The 24,872-nt window shown below is 35.2% G+C and overlaps 1 protein-coding gene across 1 annotated transcript; it reads right to left on the minus strand.

Annotated features, from left to right (window-relative positions):
• Positions 1–23,262: 23,262 nt before the first annotated feature.
• On the minus strand, positions 23,263–24,010 carry LOC149265025 (uncharacterized). The gene has a single exon (XM_089391194.1). The coding sequence runs from the start codon at positions 23,997–23,999 to the stop codon at positions 23,523–23,525; it is 477 nt and encodes a 158-aa protein (XP_089247320.1). The 5' UTR covers positions 24,000–24,010; the 3' UTR covers positions 23,263–23,522.
• Positions 24,011–24,872: the final 862 nt, after the last annotated feature.

Here is a 24,872-nt window from a genome sequence, read left to right on the forward strand (position 1 = left end):
ATATATCAAAATTACAAGACCATGTACAAAAAATTTCACTCTCACAAAAGGTAACTGAAGCCGAGATGAATGGAGTGGAAGCTAATATGAATGGTGTGAAAATTAAGATGGATGGCGTGGAAGCTAATATGGATGGAATGGAAGCTAAGATGAATGGCATGGATGCTAAGATGGAAGAACTGAATATAAATTTGAATAAGTTGCTACAAGAAATGGTTACTAAGGGTGGAAGGGTAGTAAAGGAAACTCATGATGAGAACAAAAGAAATGTTAATCATGATTTCATAGACTCTAATGTTGGATTGAAGACCCACCATGTTCCAAAAATCGATATGAGGAAGTTTGATGGCAAGGATCTCGGAACATGGATACTACAGATGGAGCAATTTTTTTATCTCCATAATGTGAAAAACACACAAAAGGTACATATTGCAACTTTATATTTGGAACCAAATCAGTTTGTATGGTACCAATGGCTTTTCTCTCGTAAACAAGTTGTCACTTGGGCAATTTTTACGGAAGAAATAATAGCACATTAAGAGGATACAAAAAGAAACACCTTTTTTAGCCAATTGATAAATCTCAAACAAAAGGTTTCAATGATGGAGCACATTGAGGACTTCCAAAAATTGAACATAAGGGTAAAATATATTCCAGAGGAGCATAGGATTGATGTGTTCATAGGGACTTTAAAGGATAATATCCAACATGAGTTTCACCTTTGGGAACTTGATTCTTTGGAGAAGGCATTGAGGTTAGCAAGAAAAATGGAAAGAAAAATTATGGCAACTAGGAAGCCTACCACTCACAACTATAAAGATGGAAGTGTTGTTGCCCCTAGCTTTCCACAACCTACAAGGTTGACACCACAACAATTGGAAGAAAAAAGAAAAAAAGGGCTTTGTTATAGTTGTGAGAGAAAATACACTAAAGGTCATACGTGTGCTGAGAAGAAATTATTCTACATAGATTGTGAAGAGGAGGAAGAAAAGGAACAAGAAATGTCAAAAGAAGAGGATATACTCTAGGAACAAACCCTAGATAAAGAAGAAAGGAATCCGACCATATCTTGTAATGGATTGGTTGGAATTACCACTCCTCAAACTATCAAGATAGAAGGACATATCAAGAAGAAAAAGGTAATAGTGTTGATTTATTCGGGAAGTACCCATAATTTTATTCATTGTAAGATAGCCAAGGAATTGAATTGCTTCCTATATCCAGCACCAGAGTGTCAAGTGATGGTTGCAAGTGGAGGAACCATAAATTTCTTTGGAAAGTTCCATAATATCAAGCTATCCATGGGAGAATATGTATTGAATAACCAAATGATTTCCATTCCAATGGGTGGTGCTGATGTTGTACTAGGAGTCCAATGGCTATAATTCTTAGGTACAATAGCTTTAAATTTTCAAGAAATTTTCATGAAATTTTGTGTGGAAGGAAAGGAAGTTGAATTAAGGGGTATTGCAGGGAAACCAAGAAGCATAATCATCTCTAACAGTATGAAAAAGCTTCCAAAGAAGGAACAATGATGCGTAATTACACAATTATGTTCGCTAGAGGTTCCCACATCAAAATCGTCTATTTCTCCAGATCTCCAAAAAGTCTTCGACAATCATTCCAAGGTATTTGAGACTCCCAAAGGCCTCCCACCTATTCGTGATCATGATAATGCTATTCATTTGATTCCAGGAAGTGTTCCTCCAAACATGAGGCCGTACAGATATCCTTATGCCCAAAAGAGTGAAATTGAACGTATGGTTGCAGAAATGCTAGAGGCTAGTATAATTCAACCTAGTAAAATTTCTTTCTCTGCTCCAGTAATATTTGTGCATAAGAAGGATGGATCATGGTGCATGTTTCCGGATTATAAGGAACTCAACAAGCTCACTATTAAAGACAAATTTCTCATTCCTGTCATTGATGAATTATTGGATGAACTGCATGGATCAATTTACTTCACCAAGTTGGATCTTCATTTAGGATATCATCAAATTAGAATGAAGACTAAAGACATTCTGAAAACAAAATTTAGAACTCATGAGGGTCATTATGAATTTTTGGTCATGCCTTTTGGCCTTACCAATGCCCTTCTACATTTGAAGGTTTGATGAATTCCATTTTCAAACCCTTCCTTAGAAAATTTGTGTTAGTATTTTTTGATGATATACTAATCTATAGAAAGTCTTGGAAGGATCATGTTCAACATGTTGACAGGGTGCTCAAACTATTGGAGGAGAAACAATTATATGCAAAAATCTCCAAATTTTTCTTTGGAGTATCTAGGTCATATTGTATCTCATGAAGGTGTTAAGGTAGACCCTAGCAAAATTAGAGCCATTAAGGAATGGAAAATCCCCACTTCCATAAAGCATCTGCGAGGATTTCTCAAGTTGACAGGGTATTATCGCAAGTTTGTTAAGAATTATGGGAGAATAGCAACACCTCTAGCAACATTATTGAAGAAAGATACATTTTCATGGACTCCAGAAGCAACAAAGGCCTTCGAACATCTTAAAGAGGTGATGTGCCAAGAAATGGTCTTAGCTACACCGGACTTCACAAAAACCTTTATTGTGGAATGTGATGCTTCACGAAATGGAATTGGTGTTGTTTTAATGCAAGATGAAAGACCCATTGCTTTCGAAAGTCGTCCAATCAAAGGAAAGTATTTACACAAAGCTATTTATGAGAAGGAAATGTGGGCAATACTACATGCACTTAAGAAATGGCGACCCTACCTAATGGGAAGACACTTCAAGGTAAAAACAGATCATGATAGTCTTAAATACCTTTTAGAACAAAGATTATCCTCTGAAGAGAAACAAAAATGGGTCACAAAGATGTTGGGTTGTGACTTTGAAATCATATATAAAAAAGGGAAGCAAAATGTTGTTGCAGATGCACTCTCAAGAAATGATGAGGATGTGAAAGCATTATTGTGTGCCATTTCTATTATCAATCCAGATTGGATAAATGAAGCAAGGTATGGATGGAAGAAGGATGAAGAAGTGTGGCCACTCATTCAAAAGTTGCAGAAGATCCTAGTTCAAACAATATTGCTAGAACTTGACGGGGAAGGAAAAATCATATTGGAACCTGGAGCAGTGACAGAAACAAGAACCTGACAGCTACGAAATCGATCAATTTCAGAGTATCTCATCAAGTGGAAGAACTTACCCACTGAATATTCCACATGGGAGACGATATGACAAAATAGGGTGCCCATACTATGGAAGATTACATTTCCAAGGAAAATAACTTCGAAGAAAATATTGATGAATATTTCTTTCCCAAAGGAAATGGTGTTGAATATTTCATTCCAGAAAGAAATGTTGTAGAGATAAACATGACAAAAGGGTCATCAATGGTATTCGAGGTTGAAGCAGACAATGATTAGTTATGGAAGCAACGATGAAAGAAAGGTAATGCTATTGTACCTAAAACATTTAGATTAGTAGCCCTAGTTACATGCAACTACTTCAAAAAAATAAAAAGTTGATTTTACATAATGAGAAATTAAGGGACAAATTGAAGAAAAGGGAACCCAAACTTAGTAATATAGGAGCCTTATTGGAAGGCATAGAAAGGGAGGAGAAGTCTAAAACCAATGTTAAAACCCTACATGAGCAATATTCAAAGGAGGCCTAGCAGGTTATAAACATAATTTTAGATGATGTCTTAACAAACACTTACATGTTTCTTTAGTTGAAACTAGATATGCGACAGTGGCAGAGAAAAGACGATTTGTTTGATTTGGGTATCATTAACAGAGAAATCCATAAATAAGTCATTGAAAAGATGAAACAATGATGGTTTTCCATGTACCTTAGCGAGGAAGAAAAATGGAAGGGGCAAATAAATTGAAAGATCTCTTTCACAAAGAACATAAGTTCAAAGAGGTGGCATGTAAAATAGGGTAATAAATCCATGCTTCTCAAGTCCCTTCTAGAGTATACCCTATATATTTACATGATATTTATTCCTCCTTCCTGTTGAAATAGATACGTGATGGGAAACCTCACAAAATTATTTCACTTGAAAGTTTTCTTAGAAGTTTACCAGCATTTGGAAGCCTTAGATCAAAACTTGTTGTGTGAACTATATCAGTTTAATTTTATTCTGACAAACAACACCACGTGGAACACTAAACCTTTTGTGCAATATGTGTAAATCCACGCTTTCATTTCTTACATGGATAATATTATTAAGTGGAAAAGAGATTTTGAATTTTATGGGAAGACTGAAATGGAGGCTCATTTGATAGTAAGAGAGGAATACCCTCTACTAGGGTTGGTAGTTAACGACTAGATGAGATTAAGAGAAGACGCAGGGGACTCTTCCACTATTAGAACCAATCAATGATATGTAGTACTAGAATACTGTGAGATGACCCAAACATACTCTATGGAGGTCCTAAAAGTGGCCTGAGACATTTGGGAATGCTTACCTATATCCCTTTGTGAGAAAAACCCTATGGGTTATGATCCGAATTGGATCCATGAAAATTATCAGAGTTATATGACTGTATCAAATCATGACAGACTTCAAAAACTTGTGAACAATGAGCTATCAAGAAGACCTATGGACAGTAGCGGTTTGTAGCCAGCATGGAACAACGAGGACCTCGGTCAAAGTGCGCTGACCGAGGCCCATGGAGACCGCACAATGGCACAAACTAGCAGTTAGGAAGTTCAGATCAGTTGCCCAGCGATGCGCGATTAGCGCAAAGCGCTAATCGCACATCGCTGGGCAAAGCCCCTCGAGAAGGAATGGCCTCGAGTTCTCGGTCACAAGGGAAGTCGAAAAATGTGGGAAAAGCGCTGAAATGACAGAGGGGGTCCCGCGCTCCAAAACCGGCGGAATATCAGAGGCATTTTGGGCGGTAAGCGGAATTGTCAGGAGACCCAGCGATGACATACAGCGAATGAGGCGTGTCCAGTGGATGAGAGAGAAAACCGCCTCTCATCATAGGCTAATGTCCGAGCAAGTCAACTGCGCGATAAGAGCGAACACCGTAGGATCTAGGGGCTCCAGATCTAACGACGGAGATTGCACCCGATGGGAAATCGGATTCAACGGGAGAAATAAGCTACGATGCGGAAGGGTTTGAACTTCGATTTGACTGCTGACCTGGCAAATGAATCATTACACTGAGTAACCGAAATACCGAACCGTTTGAGGAAACGCTGACACAGTTTGTGAGAGGACAAGTGGCCACTTCCCTGTGAGACGTTACACAGTGGCAATGACATGGAGGCAGGGAATTCCAAGTGAACAACAACAGGCGATCCAAAGAGGCAGAAGAGGAAGCGAACAATCATGAGACAGACTGGATTTAAGCCATGAATAGACAAAGAGAAGAAGAAGAAGAAGCAGACAGAGAACACAGAACAGAAAGTGGAGCAGAGGATAGAGAGACGTGCTGACCTGCAGAGCTAAGGCAGCATCGAGCAGACAGAGCTAGGCTTGAGAGGTTTAAGCAATCCCTGTGAGGATATCTATCGGGAACTGAGTACCAAATTGGACTCATCCCATTCAGACCAGTTGAGGTCAAGACATGGTAAGGAAGTGTCTGTGCACTCTTGTGGCTTAGGGAATCCAAGAACCACCCTGCTAGGCATCATCTGTTTCAGGAGACTTAAATTGAGCTCCTCATTGTAAAAACTTTGTTTAAAGACACAATAAAGAAGGCCACCACTGAAAGCTGGACCAGGAGACGTAGCCCAGGAGGATTGGGTGAAATCCTTATTAAGTTGTTGTGTTTTGCATTTGCTTACTGTGTTTCTCTTACTATTTTCCATTTTCCAGTGTCTGTGTATTTTGCAAGCTGATCGATCCGTTGCCTAAGATAACATAGACACACACTAGCACATGAGTCTGTAATACCTTCATTAATTAATTAATCAATTGAGATCACTCACAAGTGATTTTCAGATGAAGTGGTATCCAGAGCTGCAGGCTGTTAAGGTTAGACAAGCTTGTGCTGGATTTAGCTATTGAATGCTAACTAGATCAAAGCTCAAATTAGGAGAAGGAGAGTTGGTTGAAACTAATCCTGAAATTGGGAGAGTCTATACTCAGAAGACAATGTCAGAGGAAGGTTCTGTGGGACCAGACCCTCAATTCATAGATAATTTCCTAGCCATAAGGTCCATGGTAGAGGAAATGTATAGGGACTTTAGAAAACACAAGGATGAAGATTCATCAGGCTCCAAGCAAGATAAAGGAGAAGATGAGTCTCTCCTCCATGACCACTCAAAAGGCAAAGGGAAAGAAGAAAAATTTCTCACACCTCCTAATAGCCCTGAACATAAAAAGAAGGCGTCTTTGATTAAACTAGATGTTAAATTTGATTTACCTATATATCATGGAGAGTTGAATGCAGAAAAGTTGGACAATTGGATTAGACAAATTGATGTTTATTGCAGAGTGCAGAGTATCAATTCAGACAAGAGCAAGATTCAGCTGGCAAGCCTACGCCTTGGAGGCACTGCCTTAGTTTGGTGGGAAGGCAAGACCCAAGCTGACATGAAGAGACATGGTAAGACTATTTCTGTCTGGAGTATATTTGTTTCTACAATCAAAAAGCAGTTGTCTAGTAATTCTGCACAATCTACTATTGATGAAGAAAATGGGAGAAAAAGACATGAGATTTTCCATATTCGAGTTATTTCCAAACATCAAAAGATTGATACTTTGTTTGATAGTGGATCACAAGTAAATTTAATTCCTGAAGCAATTGTAAAGAAGTTGGGATTAGTGACTACACCTCATAAGAAACCATACCCATTAGGATGGTTAAATGATAAAGCACAACTACAAGTGACTAGACAATGCAAACTCAAGTTTTATTTTGTGTCAGCATTTGTATATGAGGTTGAGTTAGACATAATTCCTTTGGATATATGTGGAATTGTTTTAGGAAGTCCTTACTTGTATGATAGAAAAGCTATTTTCTATAGAGCTGAGAGCAAGTATCTACTCGTTAAAGATGGAATCAAATACTTTGTAAGAGCTCATAAGCTTAAGAATAATTATACTCTCATAAACTCAGGGCAGATGAAACGAATGATAAATTCATGCAAACAATTCTTACTGATGGTTGTAAAGGAAAAGAAACCTAATAAAACCAATGTATTTGAGGGTTGTGATGCTAAACAACAAGCTGATTTAGAAAAGGTTGTTTCAGAGTATGATATCTTGTTTTAAGAACCTAAAGGTCTGCCACCCAAAAAGGAAATAGTGCATGATATTGTTTTGCAGCAGGATGCTCCATTGCCTAACATTGGAATGTACATGTTTTCCTCTTTAGAGAATGCAGAAATCAAGAAGCAGGTGCAGGAGTTGCTCGAGAAGGGGTTCATCAAACCTAGCACATCACCATGTGGGTCACCAATCATTTTGGTGAGAAAGAAAGATGGCTTGTGGAGAATGTGCATTGATTACCGAGCACTGAATAAGATAAAAATAAAAAATCGTTATCCCCTTCCTCGCATAGATGATCTGTTAGATCAATTGAAAGAAGTTGTTTATTTTTCCAAGTTAGACTTGCATAGTAGATATCATCAGGTCAGAGTTGAAAAACAAGATGCATGGAAGACTGCTTTCAAAACAAAGCAGGGATTGTATGAGTGGCTGGCTATGCCTTTTGGCTTGACTAATGCTCCTGCTACTTTCATGAGATTAATGAATGATGTACTCAGACCGTTTCTTGATAATTTTGTTATTGTGTATTTGGATGACATTCTGATATTTAGCAAAACATGAGAAGAACATTTAAAGCATGTTAAGCAGACACTAGATGTTTTGAAAAGAGAAAATATTTAGGTTAAACTCTCAAAATGTGAATTTGGAAAAACATCTTTGAATTATTTGGGACATATAGTAGGGGGCAGTGAATTGAAGATAGATCCCTCTAAGGTGGCAGTCATTGTAAACTGGCCTAAACCCAAATTTGATACAGAAGCTAGGAGCTTCTTAGGAGTAGCACAATATTGGAGAAAGTTCAATTCTAACTTTTCCTTAATTGCAGCTCCCTTACATGCTTTAACAAGATTGAACAAGGTGTTTCAGTGGGGAGGAAAACAGCAGAAAGCCTTCGACAGCTTGAAAGAAAAGATTAGTACAACACTTGTACTAGCACTGCCTGATCTTCAAAGACCATTCGAGATCCAAACGGATGCTAGTGACTATGCCATGGGAGCAGTGTTGACACAACACGGTAAACCCATATGTTATCATTCTGAGACATTTAATTCTGCAGTAGTTAACAATCCTACATATGATAAAGAATTATATGCATTAGTACAGAGTGTGAAAAAGTGGAAACATTATTTAATGGGCAAAGAGACAGTAATACATACTGATCATCAACCACTTCAATATCTACACTCCCAAAATAAGTTGCAACAATCAAGACACTATAGATGGATGGGTTTTCTGCAACAGTTTCATTTAGTCATCATATATAAAAAGGGCATACACAATAAAGTTGTAGATATGTTATCTAGACCCATTATAAATGCATCTACTATACTTAAGCATAATTCTGTGTTACATGAGAGCTACATTGAACAATATGCTCAAGATATAGACTTTAAAGATGTATATGCAACTTTAAGTCAAGGCAAACGAGTAGAAGAATTGGATTATCATGTAAAGGACTGACTCCTATATCATTGTGGGAAGCTATGCATTCCACAAACTGAAAGAGTAAAGATAATTCGAGAAGCACACACTTCTCTAATATCAAGTCACTTTGGGGTAAGTAAAACAGTTTCACAGCTGCAAAGATTTTGTTATTGGCCAAAAATGAACGAGACAATTTCTAGATATGTAAGAGGGTGTACTATGTGTGCTAAAAGCAAGCCCAACAATAGAAAACTAGGCTTGTACACTCCATTACCAGTTCCTTCTCATCCTTGGGAAAGTGTTTCCATGGACTTTGTTGGAGGACTGCCTAAATCTAGAAAAGGTCATGATTATCTATATGTTGTTGTGGATAGGTTCAACAAAATGTGTATTTTGATACCTTGTAATAAACAGATTACAGTTGAACAAACTACAAAACTGTTCTTTCAACATGTATGGGTTCATTTTGGATTACCCACTTCCATTGTATCTAATCGAGACACCCGATTTGTGGGGAAGTTTTGGTCGAGTCTTTGGGAACTGATGGACACCAAACTGAAGAAAAGCACAACTTTTCATCCACAAACCGATGGCCAGACAGAAGTAGTCAACATGAAAGTGATCCAGTTACTCAGGAGATATTGTAGCAAGCATCCTAAGCTTTGGGATGAACATTTGTGTTATGTGCAACATGCTTACAACAGAGAAAAACATTCTTCTACACAGAGATCTCCTTTTCAGACCTATTTTGGTTTCACAACAAGGTCTCCTTTGGATTTTGTCTTTGGTAAAGACACCACAGTTGAGGGACACAGTGATGTGGGCGGGGCAACTAGGTTCATTGAACAGATCCAAGAGATCTACTAGGCAATACAAGAATAGCTAGAAAAGAGCCAAGCCAAATATAAGGCAAGGCATGACAAGCATCAGATGGAGCATAGTTTCTAAGTTGGTGACCAAGTCTGGCTATATATCAGCAAGGACAGGATGCAAGGTGAAGGTAAAAATCTAAAGCCTATCAGGTATGGACCTTTCAAGATACTTGAGAAAATTGGGGAGAATGCTTTTCACCTTGATCTACCAGCTTACATGCACATCTACTCAGTCGTGAATGCAGATTGCTTGAGATTGTTTAAACCTTCACTAATTGAGGATATCGAAGAACAGAGTCAATTGCCTTCTATTGATGACCTGTTACCTGAATATCTTAATGAATTGTAGGAAGACATAGTTCTGGACAGGAAGGTGAGGACGATGCATAGGGGAGATGTTGAGTACCTCAAAGTTGGGCTCAAGGGTTCAAAGCTGAGCAGTGCAAAGTGGATAGAGATTGGACAAGTGAGACAATTGTAGCCTCACTTAGTCAATGATTGAAAACCAACTTTTGGTGGTCCAAAAGCTTTTTGAGTGGGAAGGCCGTGATTCGAATTGGATCCATGAAAATTATCAGAGTTCTATGATTGTATCAAATCATGAAAAGCTTCAAAAACTTGTGAACAATGAGCTATCAGGAATACCTTTGGATAGTGGCGGTTTGTAGCCAGCACGGAACAATGAGGACCTCGGTCAAAGCGCACTGACCGAGGCCCATGGAGACTGCGTAGTGGCGCAAACTAGCAATTAGGAAGTCTGGATCAGAAAACGGAGGCCGTTGCAAAGCGCTAATCGTGCATCGCTGGGCAAAATCCCTCTAGAAGGAATAGCCCCGAGCGCTCGGTCACAAGGGAAGTCGAAAACTGTGGGAAAAGTGTTGAAATGACAAGTGGGTCCCGCGCTCCAAAACCGGTGGAATATCAGAGGTGTTTTGGGCAATAAGTGGAATTGTTAGGAGACCTAATGATGTCATACAGTGAACGATGCGTGTTCGGAGGATGAGAGAGAAAACTGCCTCTCATCGCGGGCTAATGTCCAAGCAAGTCAAACACATGATGAGGGCGAGCACCGTAGGATCTGTGGGCTCCAGATCTAATGATGGAGATTGCGCCCGATGGGAAACCGGATTTGATGGGAGAAATAATCTACAGCGCAAAAGGGTTTGAAGTCCGATTTGACCGTTGACTTGGTGGATGAATCATTACACAGAGTAACCGAAATACCGAACCGTTTGAGGAAGAGCTGACATAGTTCGTGAGAGGACAAGTGGCCACTTCCCTGTGAGATGTTACACAGTGGCAATGACACGAAGGTAGGGAATTCCAAGCGAACAACAGCAGGTGATCCAAAGAGACAAAAGAGGAAGCGAATAGTCATGAGATAGAATGGCTTTAAGACATGAACAGATAAAGAGAAGAAGAAGAAGAAGCAAACAGAGAACACAAAATAGAAAGTGGAGCTGAGAACAGAGAACCGAGCTGACCTGCAGAGCTAAGGCAACATCGAGCAGTCAGAGCCAGGCTTGAGAGGTTCAAGCAATCCCTGTGAGGATATCTGTCGAGAACTAAGTACCAAATTGGACTCATCCCATTCAGACCAGTTGAGGCCAAGACTTGGTAAGGAAGAGTCTGTGCACTCTAGTGGCTTGGGGAATCCAAGAACCACCCTGCTAAGCATCATCTATTTCAGGAGACTCAAATTGAGCTCCTCATTGTAAAAACTCTATTTAAAGACACAATAAAGAAGGCCACCAATGAAAGCTGGACCAGGAGACGTAGCCCAGGAGGATTAGGTGAACTCCTTATTAAATTGTTGTGTTTTGCATTTGCTTACTGTGTTTCTCTTATTGTTTTCCATTTTTCAGTGTCTGTGTATTTTGCAATCTGATCGATCTGTTGCCTAAGATAACATAGACACACACCAACACATGAGTCTGTAATACCTTCATTCATTAATTAATTAACTGAGATCACTCACGAGTGATTTTCAGATCAGGTTACCCTTTCTTTATTCTTGCACTAAACTGTGCTTCTTTTTACGCATATTAAGTGTTGAAACATGGGTCTCGTTGGGTAGGTATCTGATTTCATTATCCTCTTTTGTGGTGTCTGACATTATTCTACATATCTCCTACCTATTGGGACGATGAAGAATAATGATCAAACTAGATTTCTATGGAAAATACCATGGGTTATTATTCTTATGGTGAATTCAGTCACCCAACCTACAACTGGGTGACCTTCACGTTGGTATTTTGGAAGTGGATTAAGGTTGCATGGGAACATGCAACCAGACAAAATAGGGGGATATTGTAATTCCCTCTTATGAAAAAGAATTTTTCCATAAAAATCTTTAATTTTTTCCTAAGAACCCTATCATTCCTACTCCTAACTTGTCTTATATATATTCCAAGCACAAGTATATTTTAATTTGTTTCAAACCTTGTCTCTTATGTTTATAAGTGAATAACTAAGGGAGTTAAATAGTAACCTAGGTGTGTCTGGCTTGCATAAGATCGTAGTTTATATATGTGTGTGTGTGTGTGTGTGTGAGGGATTTGAATAATAGGCTTAAGCTATTGACTCAAGTTAAAAGCATATTTGACTACAGGGTTGCATATGATTTCACATGCCTCGACTATATTGAAAGGGTGTCCCATGGGCAATCGTTTTGATGAGTTTATGTCACATTATAAAAGTATCCATAGATTGAATCCTATTGGTGAATTTCTTTAGTTATCTCCACATTGGCATATCGACAAATTTTTGTTTGCAAGATTTATTGATCGAGACTATGGATTTTGAGATGGATTAACTATCTATGGAGCCAACATATGAATAGGTCCATGTAGCATGCTAACAAGCTTCTATTGACCACCTTGACTACACGAATGTGGATATGGTTGCAGTAGATTACTCAATTTTCCAAATTGCATCCCTATGGTGTTTTGTTTATGAGACTTATGGTAATGGTTCAAATCAAGTGGTTTATTAAGAAACTTAGTTGTGTGGCTGCTTTAATTGAATGCAAAAATAGTTGTGACCTAGTAAAAGATTCATTAATTGACTTGTAAAATATTCAGATAGTTATTTTGTTTTATAACCTCTCCTGGGACAAGTTGAAGGATGTTTATAGGAGGTTTTTCACATGCTAATGGACAGGATGTTGGAAGATCCCAACAACAAACAACTATATTGGACCAGTCACAATCAAAGATGTTCATTTTCCAACATTCATAGGATATGTGCATAGATTGATTTCAGAAATACTAAGTTGGGACTTCAAATTTAAACAAACTATCCATAGTTTGTAAGTTCAAGGAGTAAAAATAGAATAGGAGGACTAAGTCACAACTAAAAGTATGATTTATGTCTATAACAATTTACTATGTTTATCTTTGATACAATAGTTGAGATAAGCTGAACTCTAGCTTGGTTGTTTTTGGATTTTTGTAAGCTCTATATAAGTGAAGCGTCTAGAGCACAACCATATGTGTTGTTAGATCATTTTTTATTTGAAAGTTAATCGAATTTGTTCTTGGGTGATTGGTGGAGTTCTACATCTGCATTTGCATTGCGCTATGGTATGTTTTGTTAGGTTATTTGTCCTTGTTGAATTGCTCTGAGTAGTTAACGATTCAAGACATTGACCGAGCCTTGAGTTCAACTAGCTCAAGGCGCGGTCAAGTGCCAAATCTTTTATATCGTATTGATTGGCTAGTTAGGTTATCTTGCTCAGTGGATTGGATTTTCATATTTGCTGAGTGGTTTTGTTTTATGCATTTTTTGTCATATTCTCTTTTGGATATTTCTTTGTTTTAGTGTATATGTTCATTGATTTGAAGTATTTGATTTTGAAAAGGTTTGGTGGTGTTCTGTTTTAAAAGGAGTCATAATATATATCTTAATTTCTAGCGAATTGGAAATCAAAACATCTTTATAATGAGCTTACCCCTTTAGGAATTGTTGGGTAATGGTGGAGCGATTAATTCTAAGGTTAAGAAGTAAGACCCTTTGAATAAAAAACCAACCTCCATCCACTTAGAGTAAATTATTTAATAAGTGAAAAAACCAATTTCTTATATATATTGCAGTGCGCCCTCATAAGTTTACTAACCAAATTAACAATTGAAAGACAATGTATAACTTACAATATTAAAGCATCAATAAAAACACTCATTACATATGTTATTATTTTGTTAGTTTTAATTGAAAACATAATAAAACATCAATAATCCCATGCTCATTGTGCACTAAGTGCGTTGTCTCTATTACAACCTATATATGATAAAAATATTTGACTTTCACTCTCAATCATAAATAAAATATTTAAAAATACATATAAACTAACATGAACTAAAAAAATTTCTAGAAAAATATATAGTTTTCATGAATGTGTAATTTATTTAATTATTCATATATATTAATTTATTTCATTATCCAACTTAGATGTATATGTAAAAATGTAAAATTTATACACACGCAGTTTCGGGAAAGTGAGGTTCGTGGTGTCAATATCTCATCATGTTCTAAGAGATTAAGGGTCCCATGGAAATGGACTCCATGACCTGATAGTAACTAAACCCATAGAAGCCAACTAGGCTACCTGCTTCACGGGTGTATGCGTTTTGGACTCGAGCCTGGTGGATGTGGAGATATATCAACCGACCCTCTATTGGGTGGTGAGGTGTTCAGTTTGCGTGATTATATTTCAGGATGTGCTTCAGAGGGCCAAATTTATTTATATGTAAACTCAGAACGTGACATCCAACTGTTTTTCTTCTTCAATGTGGGATTTTGGAGATGCTTCAATGAAACGATTGAAATGCTAATCTTCCATGGCCCTCCGCTTAAATGATTTGGCATTCCTTTTTCCTAGGTGTCGTTGCAGTGTATTGAAATTATTTTTATTTTTATGTGCATTTAAATTGATATCCAGTATCTTTATCTAAATTTTTTGAATTAAGGGTTAAAATAAAGTTGATGGTACCAGATAACCTAGACTTATACTCACTTAAAAAATCAATACAATAATATTTATTAAAAAATTATATTAATAATAAAAATTTAAACTTAAATGGAAAGATAATAACCCTTATACATACCCAAAATTAATCCCCACATACATAATAACAAAAGCAAATATAATATAAATAAATTAATGTGAAAGAAAGAAATAACCAATAATCATGTTTCTTTAATATACAAATTTATTGTAATAACCAAAGTATATTAATAAAATGAAAATCAAATTAAATTCATCCGTATTTTGGTTCAATGATTTTATTAAATAATTGCATGGATACTATGTTGTACTTTGTGTGTGCATATTTCATTTACTTCATTTAGTACAGTAAAGTGAATTGTCTATGGGTAATAAAAACATTTTAGAAAATTAGGATATATTTGCATGGATGTTATGTTGTATTTTGTGTGTATATTTCATTTAATTCATTTAGTATAATGAATTGTCTGTTGGTGATAAAAACTTTTTAGAAAATTAAGATATATCAGTTTTACTACACAAAACAAAAAAATATATCTGAGTCCATAACATATTATGAAAATATATGGATAATAACCCCGATCGGGGTGGAGAAAGGTGGAAAGCAAAACGTTATGATGGGATGTAGTTAATGGGCAGCACTCGCCACACCTCAAGGCTATCATTATAAGGCTAGCAACGACGACATGCAGAGCAAAACGCAAACCAAGACAAGAAACATGAAGAATTATGAAAATGGCAGGGGAGAAGAACGACAGCGATCATCCAATGCAGCAAGGGTTAGGTGGCGGTATACCTACAAGAGAAGGAGAAGGCAGGAGGACAGACATTCCGAAGACCGGAAAGGTGGCAGAGAGTGAAGTAGGTTGGCAGAGAGACCTTGGGCATCGTCTTAAAAGAGAGCAAGACGGTATGGCGGAGGGAGGAAGGAAGGAAAGGCAGTTGAAGGAGGGATAAGGGAGGAATACACGGAGGGAGTAGGAGCGAACGACGGAAGAAGAAGGAAATTGCAGGGAAACAAAAATGGAGATCGGGAAGGAGGAGTGCAGGGCGAAGGTGACTTTCGAGGTAGGGCAAAGCAGCAGGAGTAACAATAGGGGCAGACCTTCAAGAAGAGGAAAAGGCAGGAGGCGTAGGGGCTGTGGAAGAACGTGGCAGGAGGACCATTTCGAGCCTGAGACACCGGCTTCAAACCACCAGAAATGAGGACGACATTCCTCAGAGCAGGTCGCTCAGGAAGCGAAGAAAGCATATATCAAAGGAACTAATGAGGAAATCAGAAGGATTATAGATGTTCTGGAGAATAAAGTCCTGGAAGAGGCCTCTGATCCTGAAATGGAGGAATGGAACATCCTCATCCCAGACCCTAGGAATACAAGAGGGCGACTATCGTTATATAAGCAGGCACTGCATATGTATTGGGTTATGAAACATCTGTTAGCCAGAGCAATGGAGCAGGTCGCTGTAGAGATAACAGAGGTATCTCAAGGCCTGCCAGATATGAAAAAGGAGATGAATAATTTGCAGCTTATGATACGGAAGCAGGACAACAGAATGGAGGAAATCCGCGGCATGCTGAAGGAATTAACCAATGCAAAGCGTGAGGAGGAAATCAAGCAAGAAATCATGGTAGACTGAATGTTTTACTCTGTTATCTTTTGAATTCTCTTATAAGCATTAGAGAACTAGATAGTATGGGCAAATTTTGATATGTAATCACTGCTAGGCTTTAAGAGACAGAATTCAGATAGGATGTTGTTTTGAATTTAATCATGATGATACTCCAGATAGGTTGGCAAGTTGACATACTCAGACTTTGGGTAACCAACAGACCGTTTCCCTCCGGGGCGGGTTGAGGTTACCCGCGACTGTATATTTTATTTTGACTGTATATAATAGAAATGGTCATACCATAGCTTACAAAATATATATATAATATATATATATATATATATATAATATATATATATATGGATAATAATACATTGAAAGAAATTTTAACATTAGAATAGAAATTTAAAATGGAATAGTATATTCTTTTGAGAAGAAAAAATTTATGGTTCAGTTATTTTTTTTCGAATTCTTTTCCATGTATGAATGGAAATTTTATAATTTTTACATAAAATCACATATGTAATCTTTAAGAAAAATAACAAAAAAAATTATAGAAATTTTTTCAAAAGAAATCTGAAACACTTGTAATGTGGTGGACGTAAAATTCTTACATAAAATCACTCTCTAAAATTAAAGAATAACAAAAAAAATTATTGATTTTTTTTCAAAAGAAATCTAAAACACTTGTAATGTGATCTGGTGTAGACCATAGTTTCATCAATATCAAAGGTGATTTACCTAAGTTTCTCATGTTTTGGTAGTGTTTATTGCTTTTTCTTTCTAGACGTATATCATTTTAGACACAATTTTAATCTTATTTATGTGATCATTTAGATAAAAATGTTTACAATGTTTGTTAAGATGTTTCTTCTTTTGAGTTGTGATTGCAATATTTTTTCCCCTTTATTACAAGTATCGTTTTAGTTTTATTCTTTATGATTCATTTTTCAAGTCCAATTGTCCCATCTATGCTTTTACATACAACAAATAATGTTTTCAGTATGACTATAGAGGCATCCAAGGTATTTTACTACTAACTTTGGCTCTTCCACATAGAATTTGTTTTTGATATTCATACTTCAACACTTTGCAATTACTCTTACTGAAGGTACTCTCATTTAAAGAGATACTCTTTTTGGTAGTTTATGAAATAAAATTATAACTTTTCCATAATTTTTTAAATCTTTCCATTTTGAAATCATTTGAATTTTTACCTTAATTTGAACCTAATAGTTCTTCCACTGTAAAAATGTAGTTTGAACATTTTCTATGGAAAAAAAAAATTCTATTGTGTTTTATTTTGTTTTATAAATAATATTTCGTATTGTTTCAACTATTTATCTAGTTTTTAAATGTTAAATTAAGCAACATAAGTTAGTACATTTAGCTTTAACATGAAATGAGATATTTGAAAATAAAGATTTAGAGAATTATTATTACTTGAATTTCAAGTTTTTTTTCCTTTAAAATTTTTTGAGCAACTTCCTTTTCTTCATATTTAGTTTTTTTTTTTTAGTGTTATTCCATATTTTTAAGCACTATCAATTTCGCTACCTTCAACTCAATGCAACAATATCTTAAAATCAATGCAACAATGGTGGGTTCCTACCACTAAACATAACTTTTAGATCTGCATATCATGTTCTTCAAGAGAAGTCCCTATATTTTTAGTGTTTTACTATTCTACAAATGTTGTTTTAATTCTTCTCACCTTCTCACTATCTACTATAACTCTTTAGTATATAGATTTTTTTTGACAGTTGTTTGTTTTTAAAGATAGGATGATATCCAAAAGTTAGGAGTATAACCCATTTGTCTCATAACATAGATATTAAAATGCAAAATTAACATAAATATTAAAATGAAAAATTAATATTTACTCTCTATTTCCTTAAGTAATAAATATGAATGTTATTTTAATTTAATTGTAAAAAAGAGAATTGAAATAAATAGTTATGAACACATTATTAAAGTACTTATTACATTACAACTTGATCTATTTCCAATTCAACTCAATATTCCACCAAGTTTTTGGGACAAGGAGGTGAGGGATCGGGATACGTAGGAGCGACCTATGAAAAATCTCCTTATCAATTTTTAGGAAATGTGGGGGGACATCTAGGTCTGAAAAACTTATAAATATAAAATATAAATTGATGAATCATATAACTTAAACAAATTTAAAACGAAAAGCATGATCATTGATATCATTATGATATAAATTATAGTCATACATCATACATGTAAGTTTGTAACTGTACATTGTAACTACTAGCCTACTAACTTACTAACAATGCATAATGAAAATAAATTATCAAATTATAAATGTTTAAAGTTTAAACCTTAAACCATATTGATGTTCCACTTCCAACTATCAATATTGAAATAAAATTATAAAAGTCTGATACAAGAGTCAAAATTTTTAATTTTATAGAGTCAAATAACATAAGGACATATCAAAAGATAAATGAGCAAGCTGCTTAGCATCGGGTGAGTCTACAGGCAGCAATTCTTGGCATAGGGTGAGTCAACATGCAGTGGTTCGATGGCGGGCTACCTCAACGAGTCAGCAGGCAGTGTTTCTCGGCGTCGGAAGTCAGCAAGCAACAATTCTTGGCATTGGGCTGCTTCACCGAGATAGTGATGGTGGGATACTTGAGCATTGGCATCAGGTGATGTGTCTGCAGGTTGCTTGGTGATGGCGGCAGTGTTGCATTCAACAAAGGAGAAGACATAAGGTTGCTTAGCGATGACGACAATGTTCAGTTCAATGAAGAAGAAAGCAAAAAATGAAATGCGAAATGAACATAGCACAAGCTCTTCCCGATCAGTCAACAAATATTAAAAATTATGATTTTTTTGTTTCATAAAAAAAAATTCGCGAACTTTTTCTAGGGAAACAACCCCTCAAGATCCCTTAAGACCCCTTTTGCCTAGGAAAGGAGCCCAATTGGAGGAAACGACCCCAAAAATGGAGGAAACAACCCCTTTCAAGTTTCCTCCTGTACCCTATTTTTTGGCAGGGTGGGGAAATGACCCCCTTTCATCCCCAAGTTTCCAGAGCACAAGGGAGCTAGGAATCTTGTCCCCAAGTTCTTGGAGCACAAGGGAGCTAGGAATATCGTCCCCAAGTTCTCGGAGCACAAGGGAGCTAGGAAACTCAACTCAGGTGAGGGGACACGACCTTGTGGAACACTGCCTCAGCGTAATGAGTCCCAAATAGTCTACCTCGGGCGAAGTTGGCTCCAGGGATTCAAACCGGGCACTTGCACTTGGGATTATGGAGCCCCAATGCGATTTTGCAGGGCGATGCCTAGTGGAACACTTAAAGTCTCTGTCTTTGGCATTTAATGCCTGACATTTGTAACCATTTCGCTGGAGCTCTTCGGGCTATCTGTATGTCTAATTCTTTTGTTATATGGACTTAGGGTTTATGTTACATGTGGAGGAATATAAAGCGACCCACTAATGGTTGGTGGGGTATTCAGTTTGCGTGACTAGATTGCATGATGCTCCGCTTCAAAGGTTCAAATAATAATTTTGTTTTTCTAATAATTTTTACTATTGAAAATACAATGAGTTAATTTTTTTTTAATAATTATTTGAATTTTTTTATAAATTATTTATAAAAGTTTAATATTTTAAGTGAACATTGCATTTATTAAGTATTGGGGGTTTTCGCAGTGCATTATATTAGATATCATTTTTTGGGATTCAACTGTGTTAAGTAAGCCATTCATCTATGACGATTTCCATGAGAGGTAGTTAATATTAGATATCCTTTATTGGGATTCAACTGCATTAAGCAAGTCATTCATCTATGACCATTTCCATGAGAGGCAGTTGTAACTGACTAATTTCTCATGATTTTTGAATAGTTCAATCATTCATCTATCACCATTTCCATGAGAGGTAGTCATAAGTAACTAATTTCTCATGATTTTTGAATAGTTCACTTAGCCCTCATTGCATTAGGTGATGCTCACAGGGGTGAAGAAGAGGGGTTGAAACTAGTGAAATAAATCACATAGCGTCAATCATCACTTCCGGGGCTTGCACCCAGTAATCAGGACTTCCTGGGAGGTCACCCATCCCAGGTCGCCTTTGGCTCAAGCGCACTTAACTGTGGAGTTTTCCCCACAATCAAGCCCACTTAGCTTGCTGCCCCATTTATTATTAACTAATATAATTATAATTTAATAACTAATATATGTATATAAATTATAATTTAATAACTAGTATACCTATATAAATTAAATTATATGAGATTAATTATATTTTTGGAAAACTTAATTTTTAATAATTTTTATTATTGAAAATATGATGAATTATTTTTGTATATAAAATTTATAATTTTTTTTATTTTATTTTATACAAATTAGTTACAAAGGTATGAGTTTAATAATTTAAGTGGACATTTAATTTATTATTAACTAATATAATTATATAAATTAAATTATATGACTTAAATTATGTGCATCTTACATTGATAAGATTAAGAAAATTATAGCTTTATTATTATTAAAGGAATTAATATATATGAGTTAAACATATATACATTAAAAAATGAGTAGTCTTTAACTGTGACTTTTTTGAGTTTACCGGGATGTAATATGGTGAAAAAACTTGTGGCCAAATCTTGATTTGTGTTGTTTAAACTTGTTTTTTCACTGCATATATGGATTCAAAACCCTGAAAATCCCTTAGGTCACTTGGATGAATCCCGGTTGGATTCTAAACAAATTAGATGGGAAAATTTCCAAAAAGTCGCACTTAAAGACTACTAGTTAAAAAAACATGTAACAATATTTTCAATTTGGAAACTCAGATTTACCACAGTTATTTTGCAGGAGATTCTTTGGGTCCATAAGTGGATCCATGATTAGGACTTCAAATCCTTGAGGAAATAGTGTCAAGAAAACAAAATATTATATATATATATATATATATATATATATATATATATATAAATAAAGTGTCCACTTCAATAAAATTATATTAATAGAATTTAATAATAATGTGTCCAAAGGATTATATTATAAGGTAAATGTATAAATAATAATAGTATGCTAGAATTATTTTTAATATATCTTTTTTAAATAATGGTATGCTAGAATTAACACTTAAACTAATGTATATAGATTTAATTATGGATTTACCAAGTTTTTTCTTAAAAAAAGTTTGCATCTCAAAGTCATTTAATAATTATGGATAATTAAATTAAAATCCAGAAAATCTTATTCCACCAATCTAGATCCATCTTAACTTTGAATCTACCGAGAGATCAAATCTCTTTTCACTCTAAAAGTGATTTGCACCTCAAGAGATTTGATCCTTACCATAGATCAAGAGTTAATATAGACCTAAGTTAGCTTAATTATTAATTATAATTATTTAACTATTTTTTCCTTTATTTATGTAATTTGACAAAAAAATTCAAACAAAATAATAATAATAATAATAATAATAATAACAACAACAACAACAACAACTTAATTTTTTTTTATGTAGTTTGAATGAGTCAAAATATTTACGTAACATAATATTATAAAAAAAAACCTATCTTAAAATAGATATATTCATAAGATAAAAATATATAAAATTAAAATAATAATTAATAAATCTAAAATTTATAAAATAAAAATATATAACTTTATAAATTCAAATAGCTAATTAACATATTAAAAAAATATTAATATAATTATAGAAGTTATCTATTGCAATTTAAAAAAAATGATATAGTAATAATTATATTCCATACTATGATTATTGTCAATTGAATTCGTTTTTATTTTTATTTTTTGAGATTTATGAGAGAGTTGAAACTTGAATTTTATGATATTTATATTTCTTAATATAATCTTTGTTTAAATTTAAATTTATTTAATTGAAAAATATTTAAAAAATTTAAAATTAAATTATATATGTAGATTATAAGAGTTTTGAGATGAAATAATTAGTAATTTGTGATTTAAAAAGTTGTAATAAGTAATTTGTGATGGTTTCCTATCCAATTTTGAATCACTAACCTTTACATCACAAATTGTTTTAACAAAACACCTTATTACTATAAGTAAACTTAATTATATTAATTTTAAATTAAAATTAAAAAATATATTAAAAATAAATATTTATAATGTAACAATTTACTAAAAGAATGGAGGAAATTAATTATTAAAATAAATTGCAAAAAACAATTAGAGGTGTCTCTCCACTGCTCTCAACAATGTACGGGATAATTATATTTCTAAATGGAAAACAGATAATAATTCTAAATCGAATACAGAAAACTATCATGTTCCTATGGTTCCATTCCTTGTCAAATGGTTTGGCAACACTATGGCAAATAATTAAAAACGTCAGCGTTAAGTAATCGCAAATAAATTAGTCACATGGATTTTAAGAATTATCACATCATTATTATATTAGTTTTGGTGATTTGATTTAATTAACCTGACTTTTTATTATTTTGGTATTTTGAAAAGTAAGAAATTTTATGTAAAATATTTTGGTATTTATTTGAATTTTTCTTTTTGGATTTCTGCAACATTCAAATACTGTTATATAGTATAATTTTTACTGCGTCTGAGTACAAGTTTTTAATTTTTAGAAAAACAAAATAAGTATAGATTATAAGTATTTACTCTTTAAGAATAAATATTTGGAGATTTAATTTTTAAATGTTTTGTAAGCATTGAATGAGATTCTTTATTTTAAATGTAATTGTTGATTAATTGTTAATTAGTTGGAACTCATATATTTAATTTTTAATTTAATGTTTGGTTAAGATATTTACTCGAGTAAGTGATTGCGTCGTATTTTTCATCAATATTTATTGGCCATCTTTAAGTCAATTGTAGATTCCTGGAATATTTGGGAATCTGATGGACATAGGTGCAGTTAATTTTTTGACCGCACCCATGTCCCTCGGATTCCCAAATATTCCAAGAATCTGCAATCGACTTCAACTCAACGATATTTATTATATTTATATTCATAATTAATTTAATATAACAACCGTTTTTATGTGTGCAAATGGTTTTTTAAATCAAACAAAATAACTGTAGAGCACAACTGTAAAAATTGATGATTTTTTTTAAGGAATACTACCTTGATCATGCCGAAAGAGAATAATATTTCATTCAGAATGCATAATAATCTCTAAGAGTGGTACTCTACCCCCAAACCGCAGCGACAGCTGCTTCGCGGCCCAGGTCGAAATAAGTACTATTCAATTACAAAAATTCTAAAAATGACTTTGATCCAAAAATCCCGAACATGCAGACCTAAAATTCAGTTACCCGGACGCCGAACAAGCCCACGATCACGTTGAAATGGCTCCCTCAATCCGAGCCCCCAATACTCCCATTAAATGGTGACTCCGATGGATCCACTCATGGGTGTGCCCGAGGATAAATATCGCTAAATTTAGCGTCATATGAACTCGAGGCATAACGTTTGAGTTGCCCTAGCAAAGGGTAGGGCGTCCTACAACCTTCGTCTGTAGGACAATCACCATCGCTGGCCGCTCCGTGGCTGCCGAAGATGAACTTCATGATGTGGGATAGCACGTTACTCTTCGTCTTTCGTCCGGATTTCTTTTCGGATCTGTTCTTGGACGACTTACTCCATTTCGACTTCAACTTAATGTGTCCCAAACAGTCTACCTCGGGCGAGGTTGGCTCCAGGGATTCGAAGCGGGCGCCTGTCCTTGGGATTATGGAGCCCCACTTCGGTTTTGCAGGGCGATGCGTGGTGGAGTTCTTAAAGGCTCTGCCGAGGCTGAAGGGAGCCACAGACAAGACTGCAATCTTCGTTCTCATCACATGGAAGGAATTCGTTGGCATCTGACGCCCGATATGTGCAACCATCTTGCAGGAGCTCTTCGGCCTCTCTCCGTATGAGGAATTGTTTTGTTTATATGGACTTGGAGTTTATGTTACACGTAGAGGAATATCAACCGACCCACTATTGTGTGGTGGGGCGTTCGGTTTGCGTGACTAGATTTCACGATGTTCTGCTTCAATGGTTCAAATTTATTTACGTGTGAACTCAGAATGTGACATTCAGCTATTTTTCTTCCTAAACGTGGGATTTTGCAGAGGCTTCCAGGAAATAAATACAACACTTGGTATGAATACTATAAGCAGTACATTGTTTATATACATAGTCTTTTCGTAGAAAATATGTGGTGGAGAAAATGAGTTGTAGAATTTGAGTTGGTGGGAGTGTGACACCCCCTTCTTATTGTTAGTTTTCAAAAGCATGGAATTCATATATAGTCGTTTTCAATGGTTGAAGATGATATTGTGTCGTAGGGATTTAAGGAGAAAAAAGAGTGTGGCCATTTGTTTTACAGGTTTTATTTATAAAAATGTGAAGCACTCATTTTTCATGGGTGGTTTGTTGGTTTGTTTTTTTCTCTGACTTAAATCACTTTCGTATCCCTTTCTTATTAGACCATCAAAGATTGAATACACGAGACACAATTTCAAATGGCAATTTGTTGATGCGAAAATGTTCTACAACCATTCAATTTATAGGTACATATGATTCTTATTGTATCCCTTTCTTATTAGACCATCAAAGATTGAATACACAAGAGACACAATTTCAAATGGCAATTTGTTGATGCGAAAATGTTCTACAACCATTCAATTTATAGGTACATATGATTCTTATTGTATCCCTTTCATATTAGACCATCAAAGATTGAATACACAAGAGACACAATTTCAAATGGC

This window comes from Pinus tabuliformis, chromosome 6 (assembly GCF_031772625.1).
Source record: "Pinus tabuliformis cultivar Carrire ecotype Pingquan chromosome 6, CPIR1, whole genome shotgun sequence".
NCBI classification, from domain to species: Eukaryota; Viridiplantae; Streptophyta; class Pinopsida; order Pinales; family Pinaceae; genus Pinus; species Pinus tabuliformis.